This window comes from Molothrus aeneus, chromosome 5, assembly GCF_037042795.1.
Source record: "Molothrus aeneus isolate 106 chromosome 5, BPBGC_Maene_1.0, whole genome shotgun sequence".
Taxonomy (NCBI): Eukaryota; Metazoa; Chordata; class Aves; order Passeriformes; family Icteridae; genus Molothrus; species Molothrus aeneus.
In genome coordinates, this window is record NC_089650.1 from 69,199,219 (window position 1) to 69,225,063 (window position 25,845).

Consider the following 25,845-nt stretch of genomic DNA (forward strand, 5'->3'; position numbering starts at 1 on the left):
GGTCTGGGATGGGAAACGGAGGGACTGGGATGGGAATGGGGGGACTGGGGGCACTGGGATGGGGAAATGGGGGACTGAGATGGGGGAACGGGGGGACTGGGGGGACTGGGATGGGGGAACGGAGGGACTGGGGTGGCGAACGGGGGGACTGGGATGGGGAAACAGGGTACTGGGATGGGAAACGGAGGGTCTGGGATGGGAAACGGAGGGACTGGGATGGGAATGGGGGGACTGGGGGCACTGGGATGGGGAAATGGGGGACTGAGATGGAGGAACAGGGGAACTGCGAGGACTGGGATGGGAAACGGGGACTGGGATGGGGAACAGGGGTATTGGGGGTACTGGGATGGGTGAATAGGGGGACTGAGGGTACTGGGATTGGGGAACAAAGGGACTGGGGGAAACTGGGATGGGGGACTGGAAGTACTGGGATGGGGAACGGGGGGACTGGGATGGGGAACGGGGGGACTGGGGGTACTGGGATGGGGGAATAGATGGACTGAGATGGGGGAGCAGGGGAACTGGGATGGGGAACAGGTACTGGGAAAACCAGTGGGTTTGGGGAGGGGATACTGGGCTTACTGGTGTGTGTGGGGACGGGGTAATGGGGACACTGGCGTGTGTCTGGGTTACTGGGAGCACTGGTGTGTGCAGACAGGGGTTACTGGGAGCACTGGTGTGTGCAGACAGGGGTTACTGGGAGCACTGGGATGGGGTGCAGGGGTGACTCTCTTCAGGGAGAGCTGCTACTCCAAGCAAAGATCCTGCAGAATTCCTTCATTTTTACTTTTTTTTAGGGAATTCCATTTATTTAGGGGGAAAAAATGGTAAAATTCTGTCACTTTCTAATCTGCAGTGACTTCACTTCCTAACATAAAAATCCACCCTGTCCTTGGTCCCTGCTGGGATGGAAAAATCCATGTTTGTCTCCTGGAAATTACCAATTTGGGAGAAAATATCCATTTGGGAGAAAATACCAATGTTGGCCCTGCAGGAGGATGAAATTCCATAAATTCATTCTGGTTTGAAATGAGGAAACTGGAAAAGCCATGGCAATAATTCCATAGAAACTGCAATTGCTCCATCCTGCCAAATGAGAAATGGAGGATTTTTCATATATGGATTTTTCATGTATGTTTTTCTCCAGAAAATACCAATTTGGGAGAAAATATTCATTTTGGAGAAAACACCAATTTTGGCCCTGCAGGAGGATGAAATTCCCTAAATCCATTCTGGTCAGCACAATGATGGAGCTGGAAAATCCATGGCAATAATTCCATTAAAACTGCAATTGTTCCATCCTGCCAAGGCAGAATCGGAGGATTTTTCATATATGGATTTTTCATGTACGTTTTTCTCCTGAAAATACCAATTTGGGAGAAAATAGCAATTTTGCCCCTGCAGGAGAATGAAATTCCATAAATCCAGTGGGGAAACTTCTGGTTTGAAATGATAGAGCTGGAAAATCCATGGCAATAATTCCATTAAAACTGCAATTGCTCCATCCTGCCAAGTGAGAAATGGAGGATTTTTCCTATATGGATTTTTCATATATGTTTTTCTCATAAAAATTCCAATTTTGGAGAAAATATCCATTTTGGAGACAATACCAGTTTGGGAGAAAATATCCATTTTGGAGAAAATACCAATTTTGCCCCTGCAGGAGGATGAAATTCCCTAAATCCATTCTGGTCAGCACAATGTTGGAGCTGGAAAATCCATGGCAATAATTCCATAGAAACTGCAATTGCTCCATCCTGCCAAGTGAGAAATGGAGGATTTTTCATATATGGATTTTTCATGTATGTTTTTCTCCAGAAAATACCAATTTGGGAGAAAATATTCATTTTGGAGAAAACACCAATTTTGGCCCTGCAGGAGGATGAAATTCCCTAAATCCATTCTGGTCAGCACAATGATGGAGCTGGAAAAACCATGGCAAAAATTCCATAAAAACTGCAATTGCTCCATCCTGCCAAGGCAGAATTGCAGGATTTTTCCAGGCTGGCATCTCTCAATAAAATTAGATTTTTTTCCAAGAAATTGTGGCTGCTCCATGCCTGGAATTGTTGGATGGTGCTTGGAGAAATTTGGGATGGTGGAAGTGTCCCTGCCCATGGAATTGGAGGAGTTTTAGGTCCCTTCCCACCCAAACCATTCCATGATTCCAAGATTTTTTCCGGGATCAAACCTTTTGGAAAGAGCTCGTCTCTGCTGGCTCCAGCTGAACCTGGTAAAGAGCAATAATCAATGGCAATAATTCATATTTAAACCCAGTATTTAGAAAACTTCAGGTTGATATTGCAAAATTATCAGCTAAATAGCAGCAGGAATTATTTTTTTTTAAGAATGAAGAGATGAAATTGAGAATTTTGGTGAAAAATAGCTGGGGGGGGGATGGGGATGACAGAGACTTGAAAAAAATGAGAATTTTTTTTTTTTTCTGCCTTCCTTGTCACCTTTGAGTCATTTCCTGAGGATTCTCTGTGGTTTAACAGTTGCACCACTAAATTCAAATAAGCTGGTTTTAGTTCAAGCCTTTTTTCAGAGCTGGTTTAACTTTAGGTCTGACTTAAAAAGGCACCAGAACGATTTGAGATGTTTGGCATCACCCCTCGAGCAGCACCAGGGGTTCTGAAGGCACAAGATGCCAAAATTGCTAAGAAAGAAAACCAAAACCAAGAATAAATCAAACCAAAAAGCAAAAAAATTTAACTGGGTTGTGAGCACTGCATGAAGATCCCATGAAAAAGCACCAAAAATGCTCTTTCGTGAGGTATTTTTTTATTATTTTCACAATTTTTTTGGACAGAATTAACAAAATTAAAGGGGAAATAAAATAAAATGCTCTTTCATGGGGTATTTTGGATGGTTTTCACAATTTTTTGACAGATGTGACAAAATTAAAGGGGAAATTAAAAAATGCTCTTTCATGGGGTATTTTTGATGGTTTTCACCATGTTTTGACAGGTGTGACAAAATTAAAGGGGAAAAAATAAAATTTGGCCTAATATAAAATAAATTAATAAAATAAATAAATAAATAAATAAAAATTTAATATAATACAATTTTAATAAAATAAAATTTTAATACAATTTAATTTAATAAATAAAATAAAATAAAATAAAATAAAATAAAATAAAATAAAATAAAATAAAATAAAATAAAATAAAATAAAATAAAATACAATAAAATTTGCTGTGAGATCGTAGAGATTAAATGAGGTTTTTTTTGAGGGAGTCAAGAATGGGGTAAGGGTTGACACCCACCTTGGCGTTGGTGTGGAATAAAGTAAAAATTTGGGTTAAAAGGTCCAGATTTTGCATTTTATGCCTCTTGTTTTGTGGTTTGACACCCCTTTAGAGAAAGCAAAGCAGAAATGGGGGGAACAAATTTTTCTCCATTTGAGCTGATGAGTAGAAAATCACAAATTATGGAGAAAAGTGGCGAGAAATCACTGCTTGTTGTCAAAATTGGCTTCAAAAATTGACGGAAGAGACAGAAACGATCAGAAATTTTAGGAAATCAAGGGGAACCAACCCAAATTGTGATGTGACAAATGACATGGGAGGGTGGTGAGGCCTTGGAATGGAATTCCCAGAGAAGCTGAGGTTGCCTCGTCCCTGGAGGAGTCCAAGGTGAGGCTGGGAAAACCTGGGATGGTGGAAGGTGCCCATGGAAGAACCCCTGGAATGTGGAATCAGGAGATGCTTTAGGTCCCTTCCCGCCCAAACCATTCCATGAGCATAAGGAAATAGGAGGAAAAATCAGCATTTCCCATGGGAATAAATAAGAGAAAAGCAGAGGAATTCAGCTTTTCCATGAATTGCTGGGATTGAGCCAGGGCAGGAGAAGGATCCTCTCCTGGTCTGCGGGTTGTGTTCTCACCCTGGGCTCCTGGCACTGCCCCACACAGTCAATAATTAACAAATTGATTTGCTTTACCCTGATGTCATCAGGAACTGCTGCTCCCACCTCCCACTTGAGTCATTCCATTGCAACTCTTTTCCTTCATGGAACAACCAACAGAATAACTCAGTTTTTTTGTTTGCTTTTTGTTTTTTGGTTGTTTTTTTTTTTCTGAATAAAAGAGGGAAATAAAACTCCAAAGGGCTTCTTTAAGTTCACATTTATTCACATTCAAGCACACCAGAACCTTATGAGTCAGGGTTTCGAAGAAGCCGAAGTGAAGCCTTGCCAGGAACCGGGTCCCCACCACGGTGACATCACGGGCCTGGCTTGTCACCACCCAAAAAAGTCATGAGGCACCAAAAAGGGACAGAGAAACTCCACTTTAAAATGGGCTCTGACCTCCAGAGGCTCCAGTTCCCCTCCTCAGCAAAAGGAACAAAATTCATTAGAATTAAAATAATTGGGAAAGAGTTTTAGGATGATCCAGTCCGAACCATCAGAAGTGCTGATGGATAAAATTCCTTGGAATCCTTGGTTTTTCTAAGCATTGAAAAAGGAGCTGAAATTTTACATTTCCTCCCCAGAAGTAGCTCCCAACGCTAAAATATTTGGATTTCATTGGGACACTGAACTGGATGATCCCACTGGAGGTGGAAACCTGGATGTTGTGACTGCAGATCTACTCTTGAGATATCCCAAAATCACAGAGACCTCCTCACACCTCTTAGGTCAAGGCTGTGGATTTTTCCCCTTTTAAGGACAACCAGGAACATGTTTTTGTCTCAGCAAGAATTCCAGGTTTTTATCTGCCAGAAGGGGCTAGAAAAAAACATGGATCTGGCAAATTTGCTGTGATAAATGCTATAAATAAATAATAATAAAGAAATAAAAATAAATAAAAATTTTAAAATAAAGAAAATAAATAATAATTTATAATAAATAAATAATGCTATAAAAACTGCTATAAATGCTGTTCTTCCCCCCCAAAAAAATCACTTTTGCTTCCTCCTGACTTCATTTTTTTCACTGGGCAGCAGCACTTTGCACTCTGCTGCTGCTGTAGCAAATTCTCAGGGTGGGTGAAATACCCACAAGGGCACGTTCCTGACTTATTTGGTGAATAAGTGACTCATAAGTGAGCTGGCCCATTGTTGTTCCTTGTGTTTCAATTTGTTTGCCAATCTTCGCTGCAAAGATCAGCAGAGCCACAGCAGAGCCTGGGCACTGAGCACGGAGACAGCTCAGCAAGGAGCAGGGATCAGCCTCTCCATGAACCATTTATTATGGATTCGGCACCGTGGATCCCGTTGCCAAAAGGAACGCCAAGTGGAATCCCCTCCAAGGCTCCTCGCTCAGCCAAACACAGCCTTTGCCCCAGCGTTCAGGACAGGCTGTTCCTAAATCCCCTTGTGTAAGGGGTTGGGCAATCCAGATCTCCCTGTTCCCTCTCCAAAGTCGATTGCGACATTCGCTGTTGGATGCGTTTTTGGTGTTTCTGCCAAGCCTGGTGCAGCCTAAAAATCATCCTCGGCTTCTTCTGCTCCATGTAGGGTTCAATACTGGGGTGAGGCAACTCGGAACCATCAGGAGGGACTTTAATGAGCCCCTTCCTTGATCCCCTCAGAGCCTTTCACCATCACTTTGTATCTGTTCTGGCCCAGCAGTTTTCCTCAGCCCCTCATTTTGGCTCTTCCCTCAGCCCCTTCCCTCAGGGCCTTTCTCCATCATTTTTTATCTGTCCTGGCCCAGGGTTTTTCCTCAGTTTCTCATTTTGGATTTCCCTCAGTCCCCTTCCTCTCATTCCTTGGTCCTCATTCCTTGTTTCTTGTTCTTTCTTTCCTTCACCCCTCACATCATTCCTTAAACCCCTTCCCTCAGCTCAGTCCTTCCCCATCAGAGCCTTCCCTCAATGCCCTCAAAATCCCTTCCCTGATCCCCTCAGCCCCTCATTTTGGCTCTTCCCTCAGGGCCTTCCCCCATCATTTTTTATCTGTCCTGGCCCAGGGTTTTTCCTCAGTTTCTCATTTTGGATCTTCCCTCCAGTCCCCTTCCTCTCATTCCTTGTTTCTCAGTCGTTGTTTCTTGTTCCTTCTTTCCCTCACATCATTCCTTAAATCCCTGCCCTCAGCTCAGTCCTTCCCCATCAGAGCCTTCCCTCAATGCCCTCAAAATCTCTTCCCTGATCTCCTCAGCCCCTCATTTTGGCTCTTCCCTCAGGGCCTTCCCCCATCTTTCTTCCTCCATCCCCTTTCCTCACCTCCTCACCCCATTTCTGTGTTATTCACCCTCATTCTCTGTCTTCTCCTGCTCTGAGCCCATCCCTCACTTCAGTGCCTTCCCCAGAGCTTTGTTTTGGATCTGTCCTCATTCCCTCACCCCTCATATCATTCCTTAAATTCTTTCCTTCACCTCAGTCCTTGCCTCTCAGATCTTTCCCTCAATCCCCTCAAAACCCCTTCCCTGATCCCCTCAGCCCCTCATTTTGGCTCTTCCCTTAGGGGCTTCTCCCATGATTTTTTATCTATTCTGGCCCAGGGTTTTTCCTCAGTTTCTCATTTTGGCTCTTCCCTCAGCCCCTTCCCTCAGCACCTTTCCCATAATTTTTTATCTGTTCTGACCCAGTGGTTTTCCTCAGTTTCTCATTCTGGATTTTCCCTCAGACCCCTTCCTCTCATTCCTTGTTTTCCTCACCCCTCACACCATTCTCAGAGTCCTTTCTTTCACCTCAGTCCTTGCCCCTCAGAGCCTTCCCTCAATCTCCCCAAAACCCCTTCCCTGATCCCCTCATTTTGGCTCTTCCCTCAGCCCCTTCCCTCAGCACCTTTCCCCTCATTTTTTATCTGTTCTGGCCCGGTGTTTTTCCTCAGTTTCTCATTTTGGATCTTCCCTCAGACCCCTTCCTCTTCTTCCCTGTTTTCCTCACCCCTCACATCATTCCCTGAGTCCTTTCCTTCACCTCCTTCCTTCCCCCTCAGAGCCTTCCCTCAATCCCCCCAAAATCCTTTCCTGATCCCCTCAGCCCCTTCCCTCAGGGCCCTTCTCCCATATTTCTTTATCCATTCTGGCCCCTTCCCTCATCTCCTCACCTCATTTCTGTGTTGCTCACCCTCATCCTCTCAGTCTCCTTCCCTCACTTCAGTGCCTTCCCCAGAGCTTTGTTTTGATCTTTCCTCATTCCCTCACATCATTCCTTAAATCCCTTCCTTCACCTCAATCCTTGCCCCTCAGTGTTTTTCCTCAGCCCCTCATTTTGACTCTTCCCTCAGGGCCTTTCCCCATCATTTTTTATGGGTTCTGGCCCAGGGTTTTTCCTCAGTTTCTCGTTTTGGATCTTTTTCACCTCAGTCCTTGCCTCTCAGAGCCTTCCCTCAATCTCCCCAAAATCCCTGCCCTCAATCCCCTTCCTGATCCCCTCAGCCCCTCATTTTGGCTCTTCCCTCAGCCCCTTCCCTCAGGGCCTTCCCCCCATATTTCATTATCCCTTCTGTCCCTTTTCCCTCACCCCTCACATCATTCCTTAAACCCCTTCCTTCACCTCAGTCCTTCACCTCAGTCCTTCCCTCAATCCCTCCAAAACCGCTTCCCTGGTCCCCTCAGGACCTTCTCCTCATATTTCTTTATCCCTTCATCCCCTTCCCTCATCTCCTCACCCCATTATTGTGTCCCTCAGCCCCATCCCTGTTCCCGATGTCCCCTTGTCCCCCATGGATTGGGATACCCCCGAAGTCCCTCATAGGATGGCTCCAGGCCACACAGCCACACATGGAAATGGATGTCTAAGCAGAAAAAGAAGATAAATAATTCAGTTTTTCTGCACCACCTGGAATCTGCCCAGATCAGCCCAGCAAGGAGAGAGTTTGTCCTTGAGTAGTTGTGGGAAGAGCTGAGGTCAGGTATGGAGGGGCAGAGGGGATCAGGAAGGGGATTGAGATAAAATACTGAGGGAGAAAGACTGAGGGGAAGGAGGGGGCTCTGGCCATCATGCGAAGTGTGAGGGATTAAGGAAAGAAATTTTGGGACTGAGGAAAGGCCCGAAACAAGGAACACAAAGGGAAAATACTGAGGGGGAAAGACTGCGGTGAGAAAAAGAGCTCTGGCCATGATGTGAGGGGACAAGGGAAGGAGTTTGGGCACTGAGGGAAGGTCCAAAACATGGCTCTGGGGAAGGCACTGAGATGAGAGCTCAAAGCAGAAGAATGAGGCAAGGGGCAGTGGAAAGAGCTGAACAAACATTGAATTGGTCAGGAAGAGAACTGGGGGAAACTGAGAGAAGACCCAAAAAAGGGAAAACACTGATGGGGAAGGACTGAGGAGGAGAAAGGGGTGTCTGCCAGTGCTTTGCGGGGATGAGGGAAGGGGCAGCGAGGAGAGCTGAAGTCAGGCATGGAGGGGCTGAGGTGATCGAGGAGGAAGAGAGGGCAAGATTGGGGCAAGATCCCCACCAGCGGCAAACACCGATGGCCGAGCCGGGAGCTGACAACGGGGGAGCAGCAATGAGGGACGGAAGAAGACAGGCCAGCTCCGGCCAGCCAGCGGCCGGTGACCGCGGGAAGAGGAAAACCCGCGGGCGGCCCCTCGCTGTCTTTCCGGTTCAGTTTTCACTTTCTGTTTTTTTCCGCTCCGCTCCCGCCCCACGTCCCCTCCTTCCCTCCCTCCCTCTTTTCCCTCCTCCCCCGCCCGCTCTGTCCTTCCACTTCCTGGGGCCGGCGGATGGCGGCGGCCGCCCCGCGCCGCCTCATGCCGCCGGCCCGGTAGCGGCGCCGCGCCGGGGCCGGGCGGGGCGGCCATGAGGGCGGCCTGAGGGACGGCCCCGAGCGAGCCCCGGCCATGGGCGAGAGGCGGCGCGGGGAGAGCGGCGAGCCGGGCGCGGGTAAGCGGGGCCGGGGGGTGAGGGCGGGCGGCTCCATCGCGCCCTTCCCTGCGACTTGGGCGGTGGTTACCGGCTCCATGCCGCTCTTCTTGAGGGAGGGAAAGGCGAGCGGCTCCATCCCGCTCTTCTCTGGGAGAAGGGAAAGCGAGCGGCTTCAATCAGCTCTTCCCTAGGAGAGGGGAAATTACTGGCTCCATGCCGCTCTTCCTTTGGAGAGGGGAAGGCGACGGGCTCCATCGTGCCCTTCCTTAAAGAGAGAAGGGTTCCCGGCTCCATCGTGCCCTTCCTTAAGGAGAGGAGGGTTCCCGGCTCCATCCCGCCCTGTCCCTGGCAGAAGTGTGTGTGTGTAGGAGGGGGGATTACTGGCTCCATCCCGCCCTTCTCTGGGAAGCAAAGGGTTACCTCTCCATCGCACTTTTCCCCGGGGAAAAGGCGATTTACCGGCTTCATCCCGCCCTTCGGCGGGGAGCGGAGCCTTCACCGGCTCCATCCTGGGTCAAAGAGGGTTCCCGGCTCCGTCCCGCGTTCCCTGGGGGAGCCGAGGAGCGGCCACGCCGCCTTTGCCCCTCTCCCGTGCCCGTTGCTGTCGGTGAGGCCCCGACGCCGAGCTCCTGGAAGCCTGGGACACGTAGGAACCCAGATGGTTTTGAAATTTCTCTGGCTCACCAGCGACACGTTGGCTTTTCCAAGGGCTTGATCCCAAGGCCTGAGCGGCTGGGAAAGCCACGGGGCTTTTTTGGACACGCGTGCTGGGTGATGTGGGCGCCCTTCGGGAGTGCGATTTGGGAATAAAACCAGCGTGGATGGGCGCTCATCCTCTCCTGGAGGGGCTGGGGGTCTCTCGGCCCCCCTTTGGAGCAGCTGCAGGGCTGAAATTGGGCCTTATAAGGGGAGAAAAACACGTTTGTGCTCCGGTCTTGCACAATTCTAATCCCAGATTGTCCTCAAATTATCCCACGGAGGTTTGGATTGCGGCAGAGTTTGCCCAGCTCTCCTAAAGGGAGGATGATCTGGGATAGATGAAACGAGCAGGAGGCTGGATGGCACAAAAAGAATTGTGAATCATGGCCCTTGCTCCATGGAAACCAAGGTTTTTTCCCTAAAAACCGTGCGTTCTGTGATGATCCAGAATGATCCAGAATGGTGCAGGAGGTTCTCTGCTTTTTTTGGGTTTCTCAAGTCAGAACATAAAATTAATGGATTTTACCCCAAGTCTTTGATCAAAATGGATATTTCTTAGTGCAGCTCCAAGCTCATTTTGGTTTTTATTTTTTATAAAACACGGGGTTTTTGCTGTGGTCGAGTCTGGAAATCGCTGCTCTGCTCTAGAAGGGATTTTTTAATAAAAGTTCTGTTGTAACTGAACTGTTAGATTTCACAGAAATTGTTGTTTTCCAGCCAAAAAAAATCGTTATCAGAGCATTTCAGAAACTCTTATCTCCTCTGGTAAGAATTGTGATTAATTGCAATTAATTGCCTTGCACCACAGGCTGTTCGGTGGCTCTGATATTGGTTTTCTGCAAAATTTGCATAAAATTTATTTCTTTTTAGTGTTCCTCTTAAACCTGCAGTTTTTGGCAGCAGCAGAGCCAGCTTGAATATTCCCCATTCCCACATCTTCACCCTTGGTATTCCTTCAAATCCCACCTTGGGATTTTCTTCCCCAAAGTCACCAATTCCTTGTTCTTGCTTAGGATCCCTTTGAGACCAGAAGGTGAAATGTTGATTTTTTGGGGGGGGATAAATTCAGTTTTTTGCCCAATCTGGAATATTTTTTTGATGGTGGGACCCCACTGATTGTGAGGGAATCTTTGGATTTGAGTGCTTGGCACTTTGGTTGTTTCTATTGGGAATTTTCAGGCTGTGATTTCCCCAGCCAGAGGATCCATAGGGAATGTGGTTGGAGGGTTTGGTTTGATTTTTTCCCTTTTCCCAAAGGGAATTTCGATTGTTCCTGACACTGCTGCTCTCTCAGCTCTGTGAAAAATCACTGAACTGGCTGATTTTGCAAACAAAACATTGGGTTTTTTGTTGTCCAAGTGCCAAAATTCCTGTGCTGGTGACTTGGGAAGAGTCAGGGGTCACCAGAGTGAAGCCACAGCCCTGGGTGAGGTGACAAAATTGGAGTTTTGGGATGAAAACTCCTGATTTTATCAGTGAATGTGTGAAAGGTGCAAAAAGCACATTTTGAGTTTCCTGAGCAGCTGAAAGGAGCAGGAGGGAGGTTGTAAAATCCAAGATTTTGCTCTTGGAAGGATTTGAGCTGGAGGATTCCTACCCTGAGGAGTTTTGTCATCCCAGTGGGGCGGATGTGGCTTTGTCCAGCCGGGAATGGGGACCTGTCCTTTTCCAGGGGGAAAATTCCAACTTCTCATCCAACCCAAGGGAGGTTTGGTTTTTATTTCCCTTTAATTTTTCCATCTGCTGGTGCAGCAGGAGAGGCTCCATCATTTCTCCACCAGGCTGGATTTTTCCAGCTTTTTCCCTCCTGGATGAAACATTTCCTTTGGAATTCTTTTGTTGGAGCCAAACAAAAGAACAGAAGGAACAAAATTCCGGGTGGGAATTTGGAAACACCCGGATTTGCTGATGACACAAAGATGACACAAAAAGGTTTTTTTTTTAATGTTTGTTTTGTTTGTTTTGTTTTTAAAACATAATGCAGGAACATCACTTTCCCTTCCCATGAGGAAACTGCTGAAATTCCCTAAAATTCCCTGCCCATCCAATGGGGGTTGGGTTGTGCTGTGAGATCAAATCTGCAGCTCTCTGGAGGTTGCAGAGTGCCCTGAAAAGATGCCAGGAATTCCCTGCAGCACCAAAACCCCATCCAAACAAATCCTGTCGGCCCCTTGGAAACATCTGCAGCCTCCACATCCTCCTTCCTTTTCCATGGAGAAATGTTCCCTAAAATCCAACCCAAACCCTCCCTGGCACAGCTGGAGGCCAAAAACGGGATCAGAAATGGGATCAGGGAATGCTGAGCTGCTCCAGAGCACGGAATTCCCAGCTGGAATCAGCCCTGAGTGATTGGGAAAAAATTGGGAAAAAAAAAAATTGGAAATCCCAATCCAGCCCCTGGGTTTGCTTAGGAACAACCACCCTGGCTCACCGAGCGAGAAACAGGCAAAGAAATGATCCCAGCCCAAACCAGGATCAAATTCCCGAGTTTGGGGCCAAGGAGGATTAATTTAGGAATGTGGAGCTGCATCCTGGAAACTCCATTTCCTGAGGAAAAGGTGGGATTCCTGCATTTGTGGGTTGGTTTTTATTCCTGGGGCAAGGCCTGCAGGAATCACATCAGGCTGGTTTGTTCTGATCCCAAGCCATGCCATTCCCAACGCCTGCCTGGAAAACCATGGAAAATCCCACTGGTCCTGGGGTGAGGGTGGCTCTGTTCTCCCATGGCAGCTTCAGCCACCAGCACATGCAGGGTTAAAATAATTCCCTGTGTCCTGGGGATGGGCAGAAACTGGGAAAGTGGAATTCCAGGGTTGGAGAAACCCTCCGAGATCCAACCCAGTCATATTCCCAAGGTGGCTGCCAAGGCCACCACTGATGTCCCCAAGTGTCACTTCCAGCTTTTCAATCCCTCCAGTGTCCTTCCTGTGCTTTTTAGGGGGGAAATTTTCCCTGATATCCAATTTTTCCCAGAATTCCTGTTGTTCCCAGTCCTCTCAGCAAACAGCTCCCAGGAATGGCATCAGCTGGAGAAGGAAAATCCCTGGATCTCAGCTGGAGAAGGAAAAAAACCCCTCTGGATCAGCCAGGGAGAGACTCTGGATTTTTTCTGGGAGATTCCCCACAGGGAAAGGAGGAAATTGGGATGGGAGGAGTTAAACTCCAAAAGAATTTGGGGAAAGATGATCTCAAGGAACCTCTGGAAGAACACAAACTGGTTTTTTTTTGGGATACTTGTGGCAGCATGAAAAGCTCCTGGATTTATCCCAAATTCTGGTGTAAATCCACAGTGGGATGTGGTGGTGCCAGAGTGATCCTGCTGGGGATTCCAAATATTCCAGCTCATTCCAGACTTGGGATCAAGGCAGGAAAATTGCTGGATTTTGAGGAAATTTTGAGGAAATTTTGAGGAAATTTTGAGGATTTGACAGCATCCAAATGGCTGCAGTGAATGCTACTCAAATTTTAAGGTTAAAAATGTAAAAAGAAAAGGAAATTCTGCATTTCCAAGGCCTGGAGCTTTCCTGCTGGGCTGGGAAGCTGCTGAGTGCTGAGGCCATCCAGAGATCCCAGAAAAAGGCAGGAACCAGAGGCAAATCCTGGATTTTGGAAGTCCATGGCCTCAGCTGAGCCAGGGGAGCTTTGGGTTGGATTTTAGGGAAAATTCCCCATGGAAAAGGGGGTCAGGCACTGGAGCTGCTCTGGCACAGGGGTGCAGTCCCCGTTCCTGCAGGGATTTCAGGCCCTGTGGATGTGGCACCTGGGGACATGGGTGACCCTGGCAGTGCTGGGAATGGTTGGATCCCATCCTCGGAATCTTTCCCAACCCCAAGGATTCCCTGGCTCCAGCAATGCCATCCCAGCAAGGCAGGGCTGGATAAACCATTCCCATCCCAGCAGGGCTGGATAAACCATTCCCATCCCAACAATGCAGGGCTGGATAAACCATTCCCATCCCAACAATGGAGGGCTGGATAAACCATTCCCATCCCAGCAATGCCATCCCAGCAAGGCAGGGCTGGATAAACCATTCCCATCCCAGCAGGGCTGGATAAACCATTCCCATCCCAACAATGGAGGGCTGGATAAACCATTCCCATCCCAGCAATGCCATCCCAGCAAGGCAGGGCTGGATAAACCATTCCCATCCCAGCAGGGCTGGATAAACCATTCCCATCCCAACAATGCAGGGCTGGATAAACCATTCCCATCCCAACAATGCAGGGCTGGATAAACCATTCCCATCCCAGGGCAGGGCTGGATAAACCATTCCCATCCCAGCAATGCAGGGCTGGATAAACCATTCCCATCCCAGCAGGGCTGGATAAACCATTCCCATCCCATCAGGGCTGGATAAACCATTCCCATCCCAGCAGGGCTGGATAAACCATTCCCATGGGGTTGGTGTGGAAGGCTGAGCCAGGTCAGGGGTGCCCAGGGCTGATTCCAGCTGGGAATTCCGAGCTCTGGAGCAGCTCAGCATTCCCTGATCCCATTGTTGATCCCTCCAGCTGTGCCAGGGGAGCTCTGGGTTGGATTTTAGGGAACATTTCCTCATGGAAAAGGGGGTCAGGCACTGGAACTGCTCTGGCACAGGGCTGCAGTCCCCGTTCCTGCAGGGATTTCAGGCCCTGTGGATGTGGCACCTGGGGACATGGGTGACCCTGGCAGTGCTGGGAATGGTTGGATCCCATCCTCGGAATCTTTCCCAGCCCCAAGGATTCCCTGGCTCTCCTGTCCAGGAGAAGGAGCAGGGAGCAGCAGATCAGCAGAATTCCAAGGAATCCAATGGATTGTGCACAGCAGGGAGGGCAGACCCAGCATTCCCTGGATTGGAGCTGCCTTTGGGAGCTGCAGGAGAGCCTGGCTGGATTCTGGGCTGGAAGGGTGGGAATTCCCCAGGGCCAGCTGGGAATTCCCAAGGGTTTCAGGGATCATCCATCCCCTCTGGATCTTCCAGCCCTGGGCCATTCCTGCTGTGTGATCCCATTCCTGGACTTTGCCCCGTGGATCCAGTGCCATTCCCAAGCTTCTCATTCCCAAGTTTCTCATTCCCAAGTTTCTCTCCATGGATCCAGTTCCATTCCCGAGTTTCTCTCCATGGATCCAGTTCCATTCCCAAGTTTCTCATTCCCAAGTTTCTCATTCCCAAGTTTCTCTCCATGGATCCAGTTCCATTTCTCTCCATGGATCCAGTGCCATTCCCAAGTTTCTTGTTCCCTGAGTTTGCCCCATGGATCCGGTGCCATTCCCAGAGTTTGCCCCATGGATCCGGTGCTGTTCCCAAGTTTCTCAATTCCCAGAGTGCCAATCCCGAATTTCTCCTTCTTTCCTTCTCCTTCTTCCCAAGTTTTTCCTTCTTTCTCCTAAGTTTTCCCCATGGATCCAATGCTATTCCCAAGTTTCACCCCATGGATCTGGTGCCATTCCCAAGTTTCTCCTTCCTGGAGTTTTTCACCATGGATCCAGTGCCATTCCCAAGTTCCCCCCCATGGATCCAGTGCCATTCCCAAATTTCTCCTTCCCAAGTTTCCCATTCCCAAGTTCCCCCCCATGGATCCAGTGCCATTCCCAAGTTCCCCCCCATGCATCCAGTGCCATTCCCAAATTTCTCATTCCCAGGTTTCCCCCCATGGATCCAGTGCCATTCCCAAGTCTGTCATTCCCAAGTTTCTCATTCCTGAATTTCTCATTCTGAAGTTTCTATCCATGGATCCAGTGCCATTCCCAAGTTTCCCATTCCCAAGTTTCCCATTCCCAAGTTTCTCATTCCCAAGTTTCTCATTCCCAAGTTCCACTCCAGGGATCCAGTGCTATTCCCAAGTTTCTCATTCCCAAGTTTCCCTTTCCCAAGTGTCCCCAGTGGATCCGGTGCCATTCCCAAGTTTCCCTTTCCCAAGTGTCCCCAGTGGATCCGGTGCCATTCCCAAGTTTCCCATTCCCAAGTTCCACTCCATGGATCCAGTGCCATTCCCAAGTTTCCCATTCCCAAGTTTTCCATTCCCAAGTTCCATTCCAGGGATCCAGCACCATTCCCAAGTTTCTCATTCCCAAGGTTCCCATTCCCAAGTTCCACTCCATGCATCCAGTGCCATTCCCAAGTTTCCCATTCCCAAATTTCTCCCCATGGATCCGGTGCCATTCTCAAGTTTCCCCCCACTGGAGCCAGTGCCGTTCCCAAGTTTCCCTTTCCCAAGTGTCCCCAGTGGATCCGGTGCCATTCCCAAGTTTCACTTTCCCAAGTTTCACTTTCCCAGGTTTCCCAGGTATCCCCAGTGTCCCCGGTGCCATTCCCAAGTTTCACTTTCCCAAGTTTCACTTTCCCAAGTTTCACTTTCCCAGGTGTCCCCAGTGTCCCCAGTGCCATTCCCAGGTTTCCCAGGTTTCCCAGGTTTCCCAAGTTTCCCATTCCCAAGTGTCCCCAGTGTTCCCGGTGCCATTCCCAAGTTTCCCATTCCCAAGTTTCACTTTCCCAGGTTTCCCAGGTGTCCCCAGTGTCCCCGGTGCCATTCCCAGGTTTCCCAGGTTTCCCAAGTTTCCCATTCCCAAGTTTCCCATTCCCAAGTGTCCCCAGTGTTCCCGGTGCCATTCCCAAGTTTCCCATTCCCAGGTTTCCCAGGTTTCCCAGGTGTCCCCAGTGTTCCTGGTGCCATTCCCAGGTTTCCCAGGTTTCCCAGGTGTCCCCGGTGCCATTCCCAGGTTTCCCAGGTTTCCCGGTGCCATTCCCAGGTGTCCCCAAGTGTCCCCGGTGCCATTCCCAAGTTTCCCATTCCCAGGTTTCCCAGGTGTCCCCAGTGTTCCCGGTGACATTCCCAGGTTTCCCAGGTTTCCCAAGTTTCCCATTCCCAAGTTTCCCATTCCCAGGTGTCCCCAAGTGTCCCCGGTGCCATTCCCAAGTTTCCCATTCCCAGGTTTCCCAGGTGTCCCCAGTGTCCCTGGTGCCATTCCCAGGTTTCCCAGGTTTCCCAGGTTTCCCTGGTGTCCCCAGTGTCCCCGGTGCCATTCCCAAGTTTCCCATTCCCAGGTTTCCCCGGTGTCCCCAGTGTCCCCAGTGCCATTCCCAAGTTTCCCATTCCCAGGTTTCCCCAGTGGTCCCGGTGCCATTCCCAAGTTTCCCATTCCCAAGTTTCCCAGGTTTCCCAGGTTTCCCCGGTGTCCCCAGTGTCCCTGGTGCCATTCCCAAGTTTCCCATTCCCAGGTTTCCCAAGTTTCCCATTCCCAGGTTTCCCAGGTTTCCCAGGTGTCCCCAGTGTTCCTGGTGCCATTCCCAGGTTTCCCAGGTTTCCCAGGTGTCCCCATTGGTCCCGGTGCCATTCCCAGGTTTCCCAGGTGTCCCAGGTGTCCCAGGTGTCCCCAGTGTCCCCAGTGTCCCCGGTGCCATTCCCAGGTGTCCCCATTGGTCCCGGTGCCATTCCCAAGTTTCCCAGGTTTCCCAGGTTTCCCCGGTGTCCCCAGTGTCCCCAGTGTTCCTGGTGCCATTCCCAGGTGTCCCCAGTGGTCCCGGTGCCATTCCCAAGTTTCCCAGGTTTCCCATTCCCAGGTGTCCCCAGTGTCCCCGGTGCCATTCCCCGGTGTCCCCAGTGTCCCCAGTGCCATTCCCAAGTTTCCCAGGTTTCCCAGGTTTCCCCGGTGTCCCCAGTGTCCCCAGTGCCATTCCCAAGTTTCCCATTCCCAGGTTTCCCAGGTTTCCCCGGTGTCCCCGGTGCCATTCCCAGGTTTCCCAGGTTTCCCAAGTTTCCCATTCCCAGGTTTCCCAGTTTTCCCAGGTGTCCCCAGTGTTCCCGGTGCCATTCCCAAGTTTCCCAGGTTTCCCAGGTGTCCCCAGTGGTCCCGGTGCCATTCCCATGTTTGTCACTTTCACTTTCCCTTCTGCCGTGGCCACTTTCACTTTCACCCTCAGCTCCCGCCCTGGGACGTGCCGGGATTTGGGATTTTTATCCTGGGGTTTTTCCCTTTAGGATTGGGACACATCTCCCTAAATCCAGGGGGGAACTCAGGCCTGCGGCCCCTTGGGCTCCGTTTCCCCTCGTTAGTGAAGGAATTAATTGATCTTAAAATCGTTTTTCCCCCATTTCTGGAATTTCATTTTGAAGCTGCCTTTAGGAAAAAATATTGGAGCGATCACCTGCAGAATTCCCGGATTTTTCATCGTATTCCCAAGAGGTTTTTGTGGGTTTTTTTTTCTTTATCCCTGAAAATATTTGATATTTTTACATAAAATGCTGTGGTGATCCAGCAAAACGAAAAGAAAAAAAAAAGGACAGAGTTTGTATTGGATCCTTTGAGCCGAGCTGGGATTTAAAATTCCATGAAATTTTACATTGAAAATGTAATATTTTAATTTTTATTTTTTTAAAATTTTAAATTTACTGGATTCAGGAAACACATGGGGGAAAATGCCAGGAAAAGGAGCAAAATGAGCATTTCCTCTCCTCCTTCAGGCCCCAACACTTCGTGCTGGAAAGAGCTGGAAAATCCCTTTATTCCCAGTTTGCTGCTCCTCTTCCCAATTCCAGAGAATCCAGAGGCAGCGCCTGAAGGCAGGGAGTGGAAAAAGGGAATTTAGAAAGGCACAAAAACCCCAAAAAAGGCTTAGAGCAGAAAAATCTCCTGCAAAGGCTTCCTCCAAACTTCCATCCCCGCCGCTGGGTTCTGCTAGGATCACTCTGGGATTCCGGGATCACTCTGGGATTCCGGGATCACTCTGGGATTCCTGGGTAACTTTGGGATTCCGGGATCACTCTGGGAATCTTGGATCACTCTGGGATTCCTGGGTCACTTTGGGATTCTGGGATCACTCTGGGATTCCTGGGTCACTTTGGGAATCTTGGGTCACTCTGGGATTCCGGGATCACTCTGGGATTCCGGGATCACTCTGGGAATCTTGGATCACTCTGGGATTCCTGGGTCACTTTGGGAATCTTGGATCACTCTGGGATTCCTGGATCACTCTGGGATTCCTGGGTCACTTTGGGATTCCGGGATCACTCTGGGATTCCTGGATCACTCTGGGATTCCGGGATCACTCCGGGATTCCTGGGTCACTCTGGGATTCCTGGGTCACTTTGGGATTCCGGGATCACTCTGGGATTCTGGGATCACTCTGGGAATCTTGGATCACTCTGGGATTCCTGGGTCACTTTGGGATTCCTGGGTCACTTTGGGAATCTTGGATCATTTTGGGATTCCTGGGTCACTTTGGGATTCCTGGATCACTCTGGGATTCCGGGATCACTCTGGGATTCCGGGATCACTCTGGGATTCCTGGGTCACTTTGGGAATCTTGGATCACTCTGGGATTCCGGGATCACTCCGGGATTCCTGGGTCACTCTGGGATTCCGGGATCACTCTGGGATTCCTGGATCACTTTGGGATTCCTGGGTCACTTTGGGAATCTTGGATCACTCTGGGATTCCGGGATCACTCTGGGATTCCTGGGTCACTCTGGGATTCCGGGATCACTCTGGGATTCCGGGATCACTCTGGGAATCTTGGATCACTCTGGGATTCCTGGGTCACTTTGGGAATCTTGGATCACTCTGGGATTCCTGGATCACTCTGGGATTCCTGGGTCACTTTGGGATTCCGGGATCACTCTGGGATTCCTGGATCACTCTGGGATTCCGGGATCACTCCGGGATTCCTGGGTCACTCTGGGATTCCTGGGTCACTTTGGGATTCCGGGATCACTCTGGGATTCTGGGATCACTCTGGGAATCTTGGATCACTCTGGGATTCCTGGGTCACTTTGGGATTCCTGGGTCACTTTGGGAATCTTGGATCATTTTGGGATTCCTGGGTCACTTTGGGATTCCTGGATCACTCTGGGATTCCGGGATCACTCTGGGATTCCTGGATCACTTTGGGATTCCTGGGTCACTTTGGGAATCTTGGATCACTCTGGGATTCCGGGATCACTCTGGGATTCCTGGGTCACTCTGGGATTCCGGGATCACTCTGGGATTCCTGGATCATTTTGGGATTCCTGGGTCACTTTGGGATTCTTGGATCACTTTGGGATTCCTGGGTCACTCTGGGATTCCTGGATCATTTTGGGATTCCTGGGTCACTTTGGGATTCCTGGGTCACTCTGGGATTCCTGGGTCACTTTGGGATTCCTGGGTCACTTTGGGATTCTTGGGACACTTTGAGGTTCCTGGATCACTTTGGGAATCTTGGATCACTTTGGGAATCTTGGATCATTTTGGGATTCTTGGGACACTTTGGGATTCCTGGGTCACTTTGGGAATCTTGGATCATTTTGGGATTCCTGGATCATTTTGGGATTCCGGGATCACTCTGGGATTCCTGGGTCACTTTGGGAATCTTGGTTCACTCTGGGATTCTTGGATCACTCTGGGATTCCTGGATCACTTTGGGATTCCTGGGTCACTTTGGGAATCTTGGATCCCTTTGGGATTCCTGGATCATTTTGGGATTCCTGGATCACTTTGGGATTCCTGGGTCACTTTGGGATTCTTGGATCACTTTGGGAATCTTGGATCTCTTTGGGAATCTTGGATCATTTTGGGATTCCTGGATCACTTTGGGATTCCTGGGTCAATTTGGGATTCCTGGATCACTTTGGGATTCCTGGATCACTCTGGGATCCCTCCACATTTTTCCCGTATCTGGATTCTGGATTTTCTCCCTTTTCCCTAAATTAATCCTTTTTTTTTTTGTTCCTCCTGGAATAATTGGAGAGGAGTAAAGATCAACACAAGGAATGATTCAATCTTCATTTTTTTAAATTGAAAAGACAAAAATTATTCCAACTTGCCCTCAAAAACTGGGATCAAATGCTGAGTTTGGGATTTGGAATCTTGGGAATGGAGTTATAAATTCATAAATTAATTTATATTAAATTAATGTATAAGCAATTAAATAATTTATAGTTAGTTATAAACAATATATTAATAAATTATGTATATAATTGTATGTATTTTACAGTTGTATATACTATTATTTATGTATTAATATATATAATTATTTATATAATGTAATAATATATAATAATATGTAAATTATATTATAAATTGTCTCAGCATAATATAATATAATGTAATGTAATATAATATAATATAATATAATATAATATAATATAATAATTATAATTAATTATATATTTGTAATTATAATATAATTTAATAATTATATATTTTAAATATATATTTAAATGTAATGTATTTATATTTAAATATAAATGTATTATAAATATAAATTTCATTATATATAATACAACTATATAGAAGACATTTATTTAAAATTAATTAATTATAAAGAATTCCCTTTATACATTTAGTTAAATATTTATATATTTATTATATAAACAATACTATGAATTAATTGTATATTTAGTTAATTTTAATTAATTAGTTTTACATAATACAATTTTATACGATTAACTATAGCAATAATTACTTTAATTGATTTTTAGTATTTTTAATTTATAATCCCACATTGATTTATTCATTTAAAAATTAGGAATTTACAAATTATTTTGCTTCTGGCAACTGCAACAGATTTTTGATTGTTGTTTTTTGGGATGAGCCAGGAGCTCAGATCCCTCTTTCCAAAGGCGGTTTTAATTCCCAAAATTTGGGATTTGGACAGCAGCCAGGCACCCCTTGCACCACCTAATCCTGAATCCCTGGCATTCCCACCTGGAATATTCCCCTTTCCCCATCCCAAATTCCCCCAGGGATCTGGCAATTCCCACCTGGAATATTCTCTGTTTTCTGTCCTGAATCCATCCCCACATTGATCTGGCAATTCCCATCAGGAATATTCCCTGTTTTCTGTCCTGAATCCCTACATTGATCTGGCAATTCCCACCTGGAATATTCCCTGTTTTCTGTCCTGAATCCATCCCCACATTGATCTGGCAATTCCCATCAGGAATATTCCCATTTTCCCAGGATTTCCCCAGGTTCCCGAGGAGCAGGGCTGTTCCCTGCTGCAGTAATTCAGCAATTCCCATCAGGAATATTCCCATTTTCCCAGGATTTCCCCTGTTTCCTGAGGAGCAGGGCTGTTCCCTGCTGCAGCCATTCCCATCTGGAATATTCCCATTTTTCCCATCCCAAATTCCACCAGTGCTCTGGCAATTCCCACCTGGAATATTTCCCCTTTTCCTGAGGATTTCCCCCGGATCCCGAGGAGCTGATCTGGGCATTCCCAACTGGAATTTTCCCATCCTGAATCCCCACATTGATCTGGCAATTCCCGCCTTGAATATTCCCATTTTCCCAGGCTTTCCCGAGGAGCAGGGCTGTTCCCTGCTGCAGCCATGCAGCCATTCCCAGCAGGAATATTCCCATTTTTCCCATTTTTCCAGGCTTTCCCGAGGAGCAGGGCTGTTCCCTGCTGCAGTAATCCAGCCATTCCCATCAGGAATATTCCCATTTTTCCAGGCTTTCCCGAGGAGCAGGGCTGTTCCCTGCTGCAGCAATCCAGCCATTCCCAGCTGGAATATTCCCATTTTTCCCATTTTCCAGGCTTTCCCGAGGAGCAGGGCTGTTCCCTGCTGCAGCCATTCCCAGCAGGAATATTCCCATTTTTCCCATTTCCCAGGCTTTCCCGACGAGCAGGGCTGTTCCCTGCTGCAGCAATCCAGCCATTCCCAGCTGGAATATTCCCATTTTTCCCATTTTCCAGGCTTTCCCGAGGAGCAGGGCTGTTCCCTGCTGCAGCCATTCCCAGCAGGAATATTCCCATTTTTCCCATTTCCCAGGCTTTCCCGACGAGCAGGGCTGTTCCCTGCTGCAGCAATCCAGCCATTCCCAGCAGGAATATTCCCATTTTTCCAGGCTTTCCCGAGGAGCAGGGCTGTTCCCTGCTGCAGCGCGCCGTGGCCGTGCTCCGGAGCTCGTCCCTGCACTCCGGCTCCCAGCAGGGTTTCCAGTACAGCAGAGCCATCCTGGTGGAAAATGAGCTTTTCCTGAGCGAGGTAAGGCCGCAATCCCAGGGAAAATGGGATTTGCTGGGAATGCTCCTTTATTGCCAGCTCCGTTTCCTTTCCCTCTTGAAATTCCCAACTTTTTTTTACATTTTTTTTCCCCATCCTTGCACTTCCATCCCCATCAGGAATAAACAAACCCTGCAGCCAATGGTGCCCAAAATTCCTGGAGCCTTGGGAATTCCAAAATCCCCTGGGAATTGGGGAAACTCCCTTCCCTGGGCTGCTTTCTGTTGAGTGACCTCAGGGTGGATTTCTGGGATGTCTCTGTCTCCACCTTTCTCTTCCTTTTAACTTTATTTTTCCCAGCTGGCTGGACTTTTAAAAATCCCTCCACTCCCACTTTTGACATCCCTCCATTCCCACTCTTGGAATCCCTCCATTCCCACTCTTGAAATCCCTCCATTCCCACTCTTGGAATCTCTCCATTCCCACTTTTGGAATCCCTCCATTCCCACTTTTGACATCCCTCCATTCCCACTTTTGGAATCCCTCCATTCCCACTCTTGAAATCCCTCCATTCCCACTCTTGGAATCCCTCCATTCCCACTTTTGGAATCCCTCCATTCCCACTTTTAAAGTCCTCACATTCCCACTGTTAGCATTCCCATATTCCCACTTGGAGAATCCCTTCATCCCCACATTCCCACTTTCAAATTTCCCCCATTCTCACTTTCTGAACCCCTTCATTCCCACTTTTCAAATCCCTTCATCCCTTCATTCCCACTTTTGAATCCCTTCATTCCCATTTTCAAAATCCCTTCATTTCCACATTCCCACTTTTAAAATTCTTAATTCCCACTTTTCAAATCCCCACGTTCCCACTTTCAAATCCCTTCATTCCCACTTTCAAAATTCCCACATTCCCACTTTTTGAATCCCTTCATTCCCACTTCTAAAATCCCTACGTTCCCACTTTGCAAATTCCCTTCATTCCCACTTTCAAAATCCTCAAATTCCCAATCTTTGAATCCCTTCATTCCCATTTTCAAGTGCCCTTCATCCCTACATTTCCACTTTCCAAAATCCCTTCATTCCCATTTTCAAATCCCTTCATCCCCACTTTATAAATCCCTTCATTCCCACTTGTAAAGTCCCTTCATCCCTTCATTCCCACTTTTCAAATCTCGACATTCCCACTTCCCAAAATCCCCACATTCCCATTTTTCAAGTCCCTTCATCCCCACTTCTTAAATCCCTTCATCCAATCCCCACTTTTAAAATCTCCACATTCCCACTTTCAAAATCCCTACATTCCAAATTTCAAAATTCCCTCATTCCCACTTTTCAAATCCCTTCATTCCCACTTCTAAAATCCCTTCATCCCCATTTTCAAAATCCCTTCATTCCCACATTCCCACTTTTAAAATCTCCACATTCCCAATTTCAAAAACCCCTCATTCCCACTTCTCAAATCTCCTCATTCCCAATTCTAAAATCCCTTTATCCCCATTTTCAAAATCTCTTTATCCACACATTCCCACTTTTCAAAATCCCTTCCTTCCCATTATTCAAATTCCCTTAATTCCCATTTTCCAAATCCCCACATTCCCAATTCCAAATTCCCACATTCCAAATCCCCACATTCCCACAGTCCAAATCCCCATTATCCAAATCCCCACATTCCCATCATCCAAATCCCCACATTCCAAATCCCCACATTCCCACATTCCAAATCCCCACATTCCCACATTCCAAATCCCCACATTCCCATTATCCAAATCCCCACATTCCAAATCCCCACATTCCAAATCCCCACATTCCCATTATCCAAATCCCCACATTCCCATTATCCAAATCCCCACATTCCCAATCCCAAATCCCCACATTCCCAATTCCACATCCCCACATTCCAAATCCCCACATTCCCATTTCCAAATCTCCACATTCCCATTTCCAAATCCCCACATTCCAAATCCCCACATTCCCATTATCCCAATCCCCACATTCCCAATCCCAAATCCCCACATTCCCAATTCCAAACCCCCACATTCCCATTTTCAAATCCCCACATTCCCACATTCCAAATCCCCACATTCCCACAATGCAAATCCCCACATTCCAAACCCCCACATTCCCATTATCCAAATCCCCACATTCCCACATTCCAAATCCCCACATTCCCAATTCCAAATCCCCACATTCCCATTATCCAAATCCCCTTCATTCCCACATTCCAAATCCCCACATTCCCAATTCCAAATCCCCACATTCCCATTATCCAAATCCCCACATTCCCACATTCCAAATCCCCACATTCCCATTATCCAAATCCCCACATTCGCAATCCCAAATCCCCACATTCCAAATCCCAAATCCCCACATTCCCATTATCCAAATTCCCTTCATTCCCACATTCCAAATCCCCGCATTCCCAATCCCAAATCCCCACATTCCCATTATCCAAATCCCCACATTCCCATTATCCAAATCCCCACATTCCCACATTCCCAATCCCCACATTCCCATTATCCCAATCCCTCCACCCCTCCATTCCCACTGCTGATTTTCCCTCACTTTTGTGTTCCATTTTCCTCTCACCTCACCTTTTTGGCATTTTAATGCTCAGGAATTCAACCTCATCCAGGTGCTCCTCCAGCTCCTTTTTCCCCCCTAATCCTGAAAAACCCAAAAAGTGGGAAGGGGATGATTCGTTTTCCCGGGATCAGCCTCCCCTGGGACCAACCCTGGGGGTTCCTTTTGCAGCTCCGCGCCTTTGCCCGCGCCAAGGCGGCCGCCGGCTACAGCCAGGAGGAGCTGCGGGAAACCTTCGCCTTCCTGCTCTTCGACAAGGAGGAGGAGGTACCCGCCCCGTTCCCGGCATTCCCGCAAATCCGGGATCGCATCCCTGCTCCTTGTGTCCCGTCGCAGCCGGGAGATCCGCTGGGGGCGCTTCCCGGGAATTCCTGCTGGGAAGGGCTCTGGGAGCAGCTCCTGGGGGCGTTGGGATGGCCCTGATGGGAGGAAAAGGAATTTCCCTTGGTGCACTGGGATTATTCCTTGGGAATAGTTGAGATTCTTTGGGATTCTTATTGGAATTCTTATTGGAATTATTTGGGGTTCTTTGGAAGCCTTTGACTCCTGGGGGGGTTTTAGGGATGGATCTGATGGGAGAGAAGTGAATTTTCCTTGCTGCCACTGGGATTATTCCTTGGGAATAGTTGGGATTCTTTGGGATTATTTGCGATTCTTTGTCGTTATTTCTTTGGGGCGTTTTTGGGATGGATCTGATGGGAGAAAAAGGAATTTCCCTTGGTGCACTGGGATTATTCCTTGGGAATAGTTGGGATTGTTTGGGATTATTTGGAATTCTTATTGGAATTATTTGGGGTTCTTTGGGATTATTTGGAATTCTTATTGGAATTCTTCTTGGAATTATTTGGGGTTCTTTGGGAGTCTTTGGCTCTGATGGGAGAAAAAGGA

At 47.9% G+C, this 25,845-nt stretch overlaps 1 protein-coding gene across 1 annotated transcript in view; it reads left to right on the plus strand.

Moving 5' to 3' along the window:
• Positions 1-8,739: 8,739 nt before the first annotated feature.
• Positions 8,740-25,845, plus strand: part of TASOR2 (transcription activation suppressor family member 2) — a 47,152-nt gene continuing 30,046 nt past the window's right edge. Inside the window, exons 1-3 of the mRNA XM_066550726.1 lie at positions 8,740-8,782; positions 22,274-22,413; positions 25,129-25,224. Of these exons, the coding sequence (XP_066406823.1) occupies positions 8,740-8,782; positions 22,274-22,413; positions 25,129-25,224 (279 nt within the window). The remainder of the gene's footprint in view (positions 8,783-22,273; positions 22,414-25,128; positions 25,225-25,845) is intronic.